The sequence below is a fragment of the Onychomys torridus genome, chromosome 20 (genome assembly GCF_903995425.1).
Source record: "Onychomys torridus chromosome 20, mOncTor1.1, whole genome shotgun sequence".
Lineage (NCBI taxonomy): Eukaryota > Metazoa > Chordata > Mammalia > Rodentia > Cricetidae > Onychomys > Onychomys torridus.
The window spans coordinates 1,760,350-1,774,141 of NC_050462.1; the positions used below are offsets into that span (position 1 = coordinate 1,760,350).

Here is a 13,792-nt window from a genome sequence, read left to right on the forward strand (position 1 = left end):
ATCTGCTTAGTTGATTCAGGGGGCATGTTTTCCTGGTGTCCTCCCTCCTCTGACTCCTACAATCCCCTTTCCATGGGATTCCCTAAGTGGCAATGGAAGGGACTTGATGGAGACCTCTGATTGAGACTCTCTTTCTGCATAATGTCTGGCTATGGGTCTCTGCTCCCACTCCAATCTGCTGCCAGAGGAAGCCTCTCTGGTAATGACTGGATAAGGCGCTGATCTATGAGTATAGCAGAATATCATTAGGAAGCATTTTACTGTTTGTTTGTTTGTTTTTTAGAACAGTCATGTTTGGTTCTACCCCAGATCTCTTGGGCCATCCAGTTTCTGGCTCCTGGCCATCCAAGCAGTGTTGAACATGGGCTCCCTCTTGTGGAGTGGGCCTCAAGTTAAGTCAGACATTAGTTGACCACTCCCACAACTTCTGCAGCACATAGCCCCAGCACATGTTCCAGGCAGGACAGATTGTTGGTCCAAGGCTAGTTGGTGTCCAGGTTTCCCTTTCTGTAGCCAGAAGAGCACCTTCCTGCACCAAAGAGACTAGAACATAGGTGTGAAGGCTCCATGTAGGCACCAGCTCAACCTATCTGCATTCAATGAACTATGCAGATGTTGTCCTTGGCAATGGGGCCTTGCCGCCAGTTAGCACATCTGGGATCTCCAAGGGAACCCCTTGGCTAACAACTCAACCAAATACAACCCAGTCCTGCCACTAGAAGCCTTTCCCGGTCACAAAAGATAGAATTCAAACCCTCCATCACTAGGAGTCCTCACTAGGTCACTCACAGGCTCCAGAAAGTTTCCATACCACACCCCAGATGCCCCTAATTCCAGCTGTCTCTCATAGTCTTGAACAGTTTTATTGGTTTCCTTTAACTGTTTTTTTCTTGGCTTTCTTTAAGGGATTTATTCATTTCCTCCAGTTGTTTGTCTTCCTGGCTTTCTTTAAGGGATTTATTAATTTCCTCTGTAAGAGAACCTCTACCATCCTCATATAGTTGGTTTTAAGGTCTTTTTCTTGTTCTTGGCTATGTTGGAATAGTGAGGGCCTGCTGTGGTAGGACAGCTGGGCTCTAGTGGGGACATATTGTCCTGGATGTTACTGTGTTTTTATGCTGGCATCTAGGCATCTCAGCCTGGGGTGATTGCAGGTCTAGGAGCTGATTTCTGGGTTTGCTTTTGTTGGGTGGGTATTTTGTTCCTTGGTTTCTGTTTCCTGTCCGGATTTTCCGAGTGTGTTGCCTGTTTTACTGGCTTGTCCACCTGGTGTGTTCACAGGGAGTGCCTGCTGGTCTTAGAGGCTGGGGATGGCAGGGACAGGTTGGGGAGGGAGGTCAAGAGTCATGGTCTGTGGGTTCCACAGGAGGCATGGACACAGCGGGGTAGGGGGCAGGAGCATTAGCTGCTGTTCTGTTGCATTGCTAGGGAAGAGCCTGGGGGATTGGGTCTGGGGGAGCAGAGAGTGGAGAAGGTCTGTAGCAAATCAGATAACTTTCAAACAGTCAAAGGAGCTAAAATGTCTCACTTAGGAAAGCTACCTTGAACGTGAAGGTACTGTGGTCTGTGTTCAGACCAGAGTAGAACAGTAAGCTGCAGTCAGAAGCAAGACATGGAGGGTAAAGTCAGGCATGGAAGGAACACCCAGCTGTCTTAAGTATCATCTGGGCCAGGCCAGCCCACCTCTCTAGCCAGCAGGAGGCAGCATGCTACCTTGAGGTCATGCCACCAACTTGTGTTGAACTGTGACAAAACTAAAATTGTTTATCCTTCACAGAGTGAGTGCTTTCTGGAAATAATGCTAAGCAAAAAACCTAAATTCAGAAAAACAAACACTGCTACGTATTGTCTCTCATATGAGAAGTCTAATTGAGAGAGAGATTATGAATCATAAATATAGAAGGGGGACCATGAGAAGGTAGGACAAGGGGATGTCTGGGTATGGAATACGTGAAGGCAGGAGGGAAGGCTGTCTGTCAGGGAAAGAGGAAACCAGCAAGAAGGGGGCAAGTGGGATGGAGGAGGTGGGTGAATAGGAACCAACTATAATGACATATGTGTGGAAAATACCATAAAGAAGCTTTCACTTTGCATGCTAACATATTAATAAGCATTTTCTAAAAATAATAATTTTCAAACGACTTTCTTCCGGCTCCTTAAAATAGTCTACTGAGCTCAACTAAAAGAAAGTGATCTGTGAGATAGCGCACTGCCCGTAGTACATGGCAGCACAGCGGTAGGGCTGAGTTATGGCAGTGCATTCAGCCTGAAGCCCCTTGTCTGCAGCTCATACGGTCACTTCTCCTTGGGCCTCCCCCTGGTGTTGGGCCGCAGACAGCTTGTTGCTAAACTGCCCTTTGCCATTGACATTTCCCCCTTCCTCCCTGAGGTGGTCCTCTCTGGTCCTTGGGTTGGGTTTTTGAGCTCTCCTTCTGTGTCTTTGTCCACCTGTTCATAGCCTTTCCCATCTTGGCGTCTTAGAAGACGGACTGTTTGCCTCTCCCAGGATCCCCACTGCCCAGGGAGACGTCGCCTTGCCTCAGTCAGCCATTCCCTTCGCAGTTCCAGACATGTTTCCCACTGCCTCCCTGCCCACTGAAAGTGCTCTCAGCAAGTTCCTGGGTTCCCAGTTATCTGAAGCAGTGGGTGTTTTTTCATCTGTATCCTACTGTGGCTTTGGTAATAGTTGACACTTGACTGCTCTCAATGTATCTGTTCTAGAGCCGTCCTGGCTGTCCTGTAATAGCTGTTCTTCTCTGTCTCATTTGCTAATAATTATCCCGTTCCACTCAAGTCCCCATAGTCATCCTCTGAAACCCATTCTCTCTGCCAGTGGCTTCTGCTTCAGGACAGACCCCTCATGTGTAGCCACCTACATACCGGGCATCTGCAGCTGGCTTTCTCACAGCTGCCTCCATCTCCAGTCTGAAGCTGGCTGCACTGTCTCCAGTGCCCATGCTCCTCAACCTTCCGTGTCCTTTGCTCACTTCCTCTGTGAAGGGACCATTCTCTAAAGTGCCCCACCTACCTTCTCTACATGTCACACCAACTACATCTTACAGATTTTACTTCCTAAATACCGTTTTTGTTTTTTCTCCCAGTCTGTTTCCGCATCACTTCTTGTTAAATGACTTTAAAATGATTTTCTTAAAATATTAAAATAGTCAGATCTCCCGTTTCTAATCAAATTTTTTTATCTTCCAGGCGGCTGTCAGAGGGCTTGTCTCCATGTAAATTTGTCGTGATGCCCCCTACTCGCCTGATGAAACCTAACCCTTGTTCCCACCCGCTTACCTCTGTAATGTGACTTCTGCTCGTGTGGCTCCCTTCCTGATTGTACATTCTGATGCTTGAGCGCTGCCTGGGCTGCCCTTCCCTTGTCAGCGTGCTAAGCTTGTCCTTGAAGATCAGTGTGGACATTATCTCTGAGGAGTTCTCTGGCCATTTAAGCAAAGTTGATGGTTCTCCATTGTGCCATTTTTACTCACTTGTCTTGTTTTCAAGCTCCCCATTTGTTATACTTTAGCTCTATAAGCCTGCATTCCCAACGTCAGGTTTCTCTAGGTTGGAGATCTTATATCTTACAGATAGCACTTATTCCATAAATGTTAACTAAAAGAGCAAACATTTGTGTTCCCTATGAATTCAGTCTAGTGAGCATGCTGTCTTGAGCATTCCCCACAGTGAGGATAACATCCTAAAGAGAAGGTTGTGCTTGCCACAGTGGCAGCCTAGAGAAAGGACTTTGGATAAGTCAGAGGATGGGAACTAGTTACAAAGAAAGACATTTCAGGATCTGAGGCGTGCAGAGCCGAAGAGAGCTTTAGAAAAGAAAACAGGCTGTGAGACCATGAGCTTTTAGACCCGTTGGTAGGGTTGAGCCTGTAGGGGAAGCAGGAGAGGCTACCTCCAGGAAGGTAACACAGCCATGTTTGTATTGAATGAAGCACGTCCTGGGCAGCTGTGTAGAAACAGAAATGGAACTGGAAAAGAGTACTAGTTAGAGTTGCTGCTCGTCTAGATTTCTAGAAGCCACAGCTTTGACTGGGTGGAAAGAGTCCCCTGGGAAGGGACAGTGGTCTCTGGGTGTGCTTTCCTCTCGATAAAAGAGTAGGAGCTCTGCCCTGTGGTAAGGTGGCAGAACTCACATCTGGGTAGCCAGTGCAGGCACACCAGTGCCTGCTGTGGGGCTGCATTCCTCTAGCATCCAGACTTCAGCTTGCTGAGACTGTTGGAATTCAGCAGCATCTTCATGTTAGTAACAAAAACAGTCACTGTGACAAAAAACAAGTGTCCGTGTGTCCGTGTGTCCGTGTGTCCGTGTGTGTGTGTGTGTGTGTGTGTGTGTGTGTGAGAGAGAGAGAGAGAGAGAGAGAGAGAGAGAAAGAGAGAGAGAGAGTGTGTCTTTGTAGCACTACCAGAAAATACTTCCTTCCATAGTAAGCCGAGTTCAGTCCATCTTTCCCTTCTCCTTTCACAGGGTCAAACAGGAACTATAGGGTGTACTTTAACACTACAGTAAAGGTAACCGAAGGCTTCCCCAGTACTCCTCTCTGCTAGGAGTCTGTATTCCAGTAACCGAAGGCTTCCCCAGTACTCCTCTCTGTTAGGAGTCTGCATCCATTTGTTTCCTTTCTTTGCGTCCCAGTTTTTAGTTATTTAAAAACTTAATGAGGTTCCATTTAACTTTACTTACTTTGGAATCAATAATATGTCTTAAATCATCTCTGTAACCTGTTTCTCACAGAATTGGCATATCGTTCCAGTAGAAGATCAGTAAACATTGTTGTTATTGAAATAGCAGGGCCATTGTTATTAAGCAGCTTCCAGAGGGTGTCTGCACAGAAGGAAAGCACTTACTAACTTTCTGTTTACTTCTCTCTAACCTCTCCTGGTCTTCCCTAGTCTTTGGGACCTTAGACTGTTCTAACCTTGGGCCATTTTGTGTCTTTTTTTTTTAACATTTTATTTTATTTGTATGAGTATTTTGCCTACATGTATGTCTGTGCACCACTGCCATGACTGGTACCTACGGAGGCCAGAAGAAGAAAATGGATCCTTTAGAACTGGAGTTACAGACAGTTAGGAACTGCCATCTGGAATTGAACTCGTGTCCTCTGAAAGAGCAACCAGTGCTCCTAACCACTGAGCTATCTTTCCAGTTCCTTTTGTGTCATTCTTTAGTGTATTTATTTAAACCATTTATTCATATTGAACAATTGAACAGTTTAGGCTTTAAAATTTTCAGTAAATGTCAGTTTTCTGACACCACTAAACATCCCTATTTACTTTTAAAAAGCCTGAGGATAGGGTATAGCTCAGTGGTCATCTGTGAGGCTCGTGTTCATTTTCCAACCTATGGACACCAACAAAAATAAGCATTAGCAGTAATGCTTGTTTTAAAAGCATCAGTGTTCTGAGGGCTTAGATCTGTGCTCCTTGATCATCAGTGGATTTGTAGCTGACCATTAACATCCTGTCTGGCCTCTGAGAATCAAGGTATGGACACCTGTATACACCGACATTTCTTTTGTCCCCTTGAATGCTCACTGTGCATTTGCTAACTTACTTGAATCAGTGCAGCTTGAGGCACTGGCGACAAGAGACAGTATATCAGATTTATTCAAAGGTTCAAATTACTCCCCCTCATTAAATACTTAGAGTACTTGTCAGTACCACTGAGAAGGAATACAGCTAAGGTTAAAATACAGTTAAGGTTAAAAATGACCAGTTGAAGCTGAGTGTGGTAGCACCCTGCCTATGATTTTAGTACTCTGGAGACCTAGGAATGAGGAAGGTGAGCCCCAGGCCAGCTTGGGTTATATAGTATAAACATTTAACCCATATTTCCATGTTTCCAAATGTAACCAGTTTTCTATACTCCTTGAAAGGAGGGACTCCTTTGTATGTCCCCAGAGTAGGCACTTTTGCCTGTCAAAGGAGTGCTCTCCAGTTGAAGTATTTCAAATTTAATAAATTTGTGTCGTTCATGTTCTTTATAATTTAATACTCTGACCAGAATATCCCCTTTTCTTATCTATTTTTCTATCTTTGCCTCTTTTAAGGTCCTCAAGATAATTACTATTGGTTGTTAAAATTGATCCATGAGTACTATATTTGTATTATTTCCACCCCTACCCCTCCCTACTCCTCCCATACTCCTCACCCCTCTCAAATTCATGACTTCTAATGGAATTGTATAGTTACACACACACACACACACACACACACACACACACACACACACACACACATCCAAGAGCCTCCTGAGTCTGTTTAGTGTTGCTGCTGTGTGTATATGTTTAGGGCTGACCACTTGGGTTGGATAATCTTTCGGAGCTCATCTGTGGAGAAAACTGATTCTTCCTTTCTCAGCCACCATTGATTGCCCATAAATCTTCGTCTTGACGGGGAGGGAGGCAGGCTTATGAAATTTCCCCTATTGATGTTGGCGTGTTGACTAATGGTGTCATTATCCAGGTCTTATTTAGGAGATCCCTCTGTTTAGATCTCGTGCAGGGTGCAGCATCCCTGGTGTGTCTACAAGACACTGTCTAGTAGCAGCTGTCCTGGAGCTCTGGTTCTCAGCAGTCTTCACAGTCTTCCCACCCCCCACAGTGGCTCCCGAGTCTTAGGTGTAGGTGTGCTGATGGGACTGCACACTCCACTATCACTTACTCCCTGCATTCTGACCGCTTGTGGACCTCTGTAGTAGCCTCCATCTGCTGCAGAAAGAAGCGTCTTTGATGAGGGATGAGAGCTGTATGTATCTGTGGGCACTGGGATAAGCATTGAGGATGCAGTTAGAAATGAGACTGAATTAGGTAATGGCAGTAGTAGGTTCTCCAGTAGGATCTATGACCAGGGACAGTTAGCTGGGTTTACAGAGCCAGGTTTGAAGTCCCTCCTGTTGAGTGGGTCTTGGTCTAATCGAAAGCTGTTGGTTAGCCTCCAGAGGTACCACTGTTGCTCCCCTGGGCATGTCCTGCCAGGTCAGTCACAGGCTTCACTGCTGGAGGACTGATAATGCTCTTCTCCCTTGGCAGCTTGTGTAGCAATACTCTCAGATGCTGTGAGAGTCGGTCCTGTCAGCCCAGTCAGCTTGAGTCCTCCGCGTCCTGTGTCTGAAGTGTGAGGTGTCCAGCAGTCAGGTCTCACCTTAAAATTCTGGCAGGCAGCCAAAGGCAGTGGCCTATATTGTTTGGGGGGGATCCCTTGACCCTCCCTGAGCAACAACTCAAAGGGAGGTTCCCCATGCCTGGCACTGGTTTCCGTTAATCTGTGGCCCTTCGTCGGGAGCATTATCATGCCTCGTGACATAACTGCATGTAAACTATACACACACACACACATATATGTGTGTGTGTATATATACACACACACATATATATACATATATATGAATGTATACACACACTATATGAATGTATACACATACTATATACACAAATACACTATATATATACACACACATGTATATGAATGTATACAACACTATATATATATACACACATATATATGAATGTATACACACACTATACACATACACACACACACATACATATGTACTTGTAAGTAAGCTTATACTGTTTTCTTATGGCTTTTTCAAACATTCTTAGTTTTACTTCTCTCCCCTTCCTCTTCTGTGTGACCCCGTCCCCAGATGAAGTCCACACACATTCTCCTCTTCTGTGTGACCCCATCCCCAGATGAAGTCCACACACATTCTCCTCTTCTGTGTGACCCCGTCCCCAGATGAAGTCCACACACATATTCTCCTGTTCTGTGTGACCCCGTCCCCAGATGAAGTCCACACACACATTCTCCCTTCCTCCTCCACACCTATCTTGCATCTATGAATTTTTCCAGCATTATTTTTTGAGGTGAATGGTATGAGTTGTGCTATTTCAACTGTTGGTTTTAGCATGGTTTTATACATGTATAAATGTGTGGTTTTGACCTTAGGATGTCATTTTATAAACATTCTACCCAAAGCCAATTTTGACAGTTTTTATTCTTTTTATTATATACATAATTGTGTGCCTTGAAATTGTACCTGAAGAAAATGAAGTACCCTATATAAAGTTGCCAGTAATTGTTCAGTCTGTTCCTTAAAAGTTTATGTCACACACACATACCTGAACATGTGTCTCTGCAGTACAGGTGTGTATGTGTGTGTGCGTGCATGTGTGTGCACGTGTTTTCTAACATAATCCTTTTATATGGTATTCACCAAGGTAAGAAGAGAGCTTACTTTTTGCCACATACTTTTCTGAGGAGCTCAGTGGTATTAATTTGTGAGGTAGGTAGTTCTTTCTCCATTTCTAGAGGTCAGAAAACTGAGGTGAACTGCAAAGTAATTTACCCAGGTTCTGCTGCTAGTGATAGTGAGTGTGTTGAAATCTAGCTTGTCTGACTTAGTGACCTTCCTGTGTTTTTACGTTGTTGCTGACCTTTGCATATGTGTGTATGTGTAAGTACTCACATGTGTACATATGAAGGTTCAAAATTGACGTTGGATGTCTTCCTCAGGTCTCAATTTATTGAAGCAGGTCTCTCAATTGAACCTGGAACTTGCTAGTACCTAGGAAATCTTGTCTCTGTCTTACAAGTACCTGCCCAGCTCTTACATGGGTTCTGGGGAGCTGAACTCTGCTCCTAGAATGCCTGTGTCACAAACACTTTTTTCACTAAGCCCTGCCCTGCTTAGTAATGTGTTAGCCTTTCCAATTTGCTGATACCCTTAGGTGTTAATATTTCTTATATATTTTCCTTCCTGTCTCTTTAAGGATTAAAAATAATTTAAGGTTGTTCATGCTACATGCATGAACTCTGACCTTCATTATTTTAGTTTAAAAAAAAATAAGATTAGAGATCAGGAAGTTAATACATGGCTCCTACCAATAGGGGCAGAGAGGCCCCACATTTCCCAAAGTGTGTACCAAAGAGTAATTTCAGAATTGCCGATTGTCTAAAAACAGGATCTCAGTCTTCATGGCAAGCAGGAGTGTTTGTAGGTAGTCCAGCCTAACCACTATATGTTTAAAGGCCTCTCAAAGGGTTCCTGCCAGAGCAGGTAGCCCTACCTCTGTGCTGGAAAGTGGGTGGCGATGGTGAGTACCCTAGGAGCCCTGTCTAAAACCCTGTTGTGTTTTGCAGTGGATAGCCTGCTGAAGTACACTGGCTATGGGAACGCCGCAGGACTGTTGGCGGCCAGGGGCCTCTTGGCTGGAGGAAGAGGAGACAATTGGTACTCGGAGGACGAGGACACAGACACTGAAGAATACAAAAATGCAAAACCAAAGTACAGTACCACATTCCTGTTTACCTGGAGCGGGGTCGTTCAGTTAGTGCTCTGTCTTCCACTCCCTGTGGCTTTCTTTTCCAGGGCTTCCTCTTGTGAAGTTGTGAGTTCTCTGTTCCCCAGTGTTTTAGACACAGTTTCGTATAGTTAGTCCCTTAGAGTGACCTTAAGTGATTGAAGGAAAGTATTTCATGAAATGTGCTGCACGATTTTTTCAACAAGTTCATCACCCTCTTTCAGCCATAAGAGTGCTGGCAGTTTTAGATGCTGATCATCAGTTTCACAGAGCATTGTGACTGTTTGCCTTCCTTTATGTGAGTCTTTCTAATAGACGGCTAACATACATGTGTACATAATACAGCACACAGCTAACACACATGCAGACATAATACAGCACACAGCTAACACACATGCAGACATAATACAGCACACAGCTAACACACATGCAGACATAATACAGCACACAGCTAACACACATGCAGACATAAATCAGCACACAGCTAACACACATGCAGACATAATTCAGCACACAGCTAACACACATGCAGACATAATACAGCACACAGCTAACACACATGCAGACAATACAGCACACAGCTAATACACATGCAGACATAAATCAGCACACAGCTAACACACATGCAGACATAAATCAGCACACAGCTAGCACACATGCAGACATAATACAGCACACAGCTAACACACATGCAGACATAAATCAACACACAGATAACACACATGCAGACATAATACAGCACACAGCTAACACACATGCAGACATAATACAGCACACAGCTAACACACATGCAGACATAATACAGCACACAGCTAACACACATGCAGACATAAATCAGCACACAGCTAACACATGCAGACATAAATCAGCACACAGCTAACACACATGCAGACATAATACAGCACACAGCTAACATCAGGTATTGAAGGTGGTCATTTGAGGCTTCACTCATTCTGAGCAACCTTGCGTAAGAAACCTGTACAGGTCAAAAGTGTTGCAACAAGGCACAGAGCTGCAAACAGAGAGCCGCTCTCCCTGCACTGAATTACAATTGAGCACACACTTCGGAGCTCAGCTTTTAACAGTGTCTCGGTGCCCTGGAAGGACAGACCTAAGACTCGGTGACCTCTCAGTCAGTATGTGTGATTAAAGGCACTCTTATTCTCTGAAGCCGCCCCCTTGCCCCTCCTCTCCGCCTTCCTTCTGCCCTTCCCTACCCTTCATCCTCTCCAACTCCTATCCCAGTCTCCACTTGCTGACAGTCACTTGAGCTGCCTTTTCACTGGGTTCCATGACTGGTTGCTGTTGTCAGTGGTCCTGACATGCTGTTTTCTGCTGGCCTTCTTCTGGAGACTGATAGGGGTTATGAAGTAGGGAACCAAGAATAGAAAATCACAGTCTGTAAAATCAAGTATAGATTGTGTTCTGTTGACAGGATAATATTAAATTGCCATCAAGTGAAAAAATTACCAGTCTCCAATCAGGCAGGAACAATATGACCTGTTTCTCGACAAATCAGGTTTGAGTACATGGTGTTATTTTTAGCATCCTAATATTCTGAGCTTCAGCAGGATCTTACAGAATGTTACCTAAGAAACAAAAGCTTGGTGGGGGCGGTACTATCGACAGGTCTTAAGCAGTAAGCTTTACAGGCTGCTGTCACTTAGGCTGTGGCTATGGGTTGAACCTCCGTCAAGTATTTGAACATAAAATGGGGGGATTGTACTTATTCAAGTCAATATTCTGAATTAGTTTTGCAAGCTCTTGTTTTTATCCATTCCATAAACTACATTCCCATGTCATTGTAGTGCTTCGTGTCTTTTCATGAGGATTAAAGATATGCTAGTGATGAAGTCCCCTTTTTCGTTGTTGGTGTGTATTTGGGGATGGGGGCAGGTGTACACTGTGGTGTTGCCCAGGCTGATCTCAGAGTCATAGACTCAAGTCAATACTTACACCTTAGCTCCCCAGTAGCTCAGACTTTAAGCACACACCACCACAACCAGCTTGTCATTGTAAATGAAGATGGAGATAATACGAGCTTTTTCTCAAATTCCAAGGCATGTGGACACAATCCGCAAAGGTAGAAAACTCCTAAGTATTCATAGGTGGTTGGTGTCTTAGCATTTCAGTGTATGTGCTTGAGTCTATCTAATAACTGGCTTTTATAATGGCCGTGGTAGCTAGAAAGTATAGAGTACTACTGTAGCAAGGAGCTCAAAGAAGGCACAGGAACATTGTGCTGCTCCCAACAGTGTAGGAAATTAAGGTTCATTAGGTTGCAGAGGTGATGTTAGACCTCAGAAGGCACCTTTGTTGGAATCAATGTTGATATCTTAGCTCTCTGCCATGGGACGAAACTGCTTGGGCTTTGCAGCCTTACTGAAATCTTTCTCAGCTCTTGGACTTGACCGTGTCGTCACCAATGTAAAATCTTGGTCTCTGAAACATTGCTCATTATAAGCATAAATCCGAGTTTTCAAGTAATCCACACCCCCTTCAAATAGATTAGTGTCTGTTTGTCTTTCAGATCTCCCTCTCGGGGAAAACCTGGTGGAATCTTTAATGTTACTTTAATATATATTCTTCCAGGGGTTCCTGTGGAAATTACAGTGAATAAAATACTTTGTCAACAAGGCAACCCTCTGTTACTCTGGGGAGTGATCCACGGAACTTGAAGAACTTGTGAGGAAAACTTTTTACTACTCTGACCAAGCTTAGAAAGTGGGCCTCTGGAGGGATGTCTCATTTGACTGTCCCTTTATCATCCAGTGTCCCCAAGACCCTACTGTGCTGTTCTTGTGATACATTTATTCACAGCCGTTGATGGTATTAGCAAAAGTAATCACTTTTCATCCAGGTGGCTCAAGTCCTGTTGTCAAAACATAAATGGATCCTGGTTAATGCTCCAGGGTAACCTGTAATCCTTTATTTGAATCTAAAACCAAGATAGTATGGAGCTTCTGTCCAGGCTTTAGAACACAGTTACTTTTACAGTATTTAATGAACTGAAAATGGCTTTCTGCAATTTAGGCACTTTGAAACAAAGTATACTCCTAGAATCAGTTACAAGGACATCTAGCCAGTCAGGCTTGTTAAGTTTTTAGATACAGTCCTTTGTCAAAAGGAAACCAACTGTCTAAACTCATTTTCATTTGTTTATTTGTTTTGTTTTGTTTTAGACAGGATCTTACTTTTTAGCCCAAGATGGCCTCAGACTCACAGAGGTCCACCTGCCTCAGCCTCCCAAATAATGGAATTAAAGGCCCATACCACCACACTCAGCTAAATTTTAATTTTATACATCTCTCTTTTATGTCTCTGAGCATGGAGCCCCTTGATAACTGATGTGGTTTATGTCATTCTAAACATTAGTGGAAAGATGGATGCTTAATGTGTTTGACTTACTTTCAGCCTTCAGTCCATAGCTTTCAGGCTAGGTGCATAGGCATCCAGAGGTATCTTATGGGGCTGCTTTATAGAGAGGCAGGAGGAGGGGCAGGGTCAAAGTGGCCAGAGCCCTGCATAATTTCTGAGTCTCCATGTGAGTGGAGTACAGAGCCTTGGAACTACGCCCAACACTCTTGGAACAGTTTTCCTGAGTACACTGATTTCAGATGCTGCAGCATTGTCCAAGCGGACTGTCCCTTCAGTGAGGCATCATTGTGGTGATATATTGTGTACCCTAAACTTGCCTGAGGATCAGAGGACAGAGCCAGCCACTAGATTAGACAGAGGCCAGACAGTGGTGGCATACCTTTAATCCCAGGGAGTGATATCTGGGTAGAAAAAAGTATGGAAGGTGTGAGGAAACAGGAACTCACTCTCTTTAGACTGAGGATTTCGTAGAGATAACAGCTAGTAGCTGGCTGTTGTGCTCTCTGATCTTCCAGTTTTCACCCTGATATCTGGCTCTGGGTTTTTAATTATAAGACATTTAGAAATTTGAGCAACACATCATGCCTGAGTTTTCTTCTCCTCTGTCAAGATTTTGTTGTGCTGCTCGGGTTTGGTAGTAATTGTCTTGTTGTTGTATAAATTATATGGTTTTAGTATTTCTTAAAGCGAATGAACTACAGATCAACTTGGAGAGTTTTCTCTTTGCCTAATCTAGACTGTGTTTGTACATACTAGGATTTAACTAATCTAGGAACCAAGGTTTCACCCAGTGAAACACATCTAAGGTCTGGTCATGAAAAGACCCTACTTGGAAACAAAACCATTATAGTTTCTGCCATATCCACATCACCTTCACACACTTACCAGGCTTTATAATACTTGCCTTTTCAAAATGTAATTGTCTCAGTGCCCAGGCTGACATTTAACTTACCTTCCTCCTGCCCCAGCCTTGAGAGTGCTTGAGAGTACTGGGCCAGTTTATCACCAGAACTTTTCCTCTTGTCCAGTAAAACTGCTCATTGTCCTGTGCCCTCTCCTAGCCTCTTCGTGTGTGTATATCGAGAAACCTCATG

General features: G+C 44.1%; 1 protein-coding gene across 12 annotated transcripts in view; it reads left to right on the forward strand.

Moving 5' to 3' along the window:
• Positions 1–13,792, forward strand: part of Ric8b (RIC8 guanine nucleotide exchange factor B) — a 104,602-nt gene that overhangs the window by 67,883 nt on the left and 22,927 nt on the right. For all 12 annotated transcript variants that reach the window (XR_004943270.1, XR_004943271.1, XR_004943272.1 and 9 more), the window contains one exon: positions 9,160–9,304. Coding sequence is in view for 5 of the 12 variants with exons in the window: in XM_036169695.1 (XP_036025588.1) it covers positions 9,160–9,304 (145 nt within the window). In the remaining 7 variants the exon portion in view is untranslated. The remainder of the gene's footprint in view (positions 1–9,159; positions 9,305–13,792) is intronic.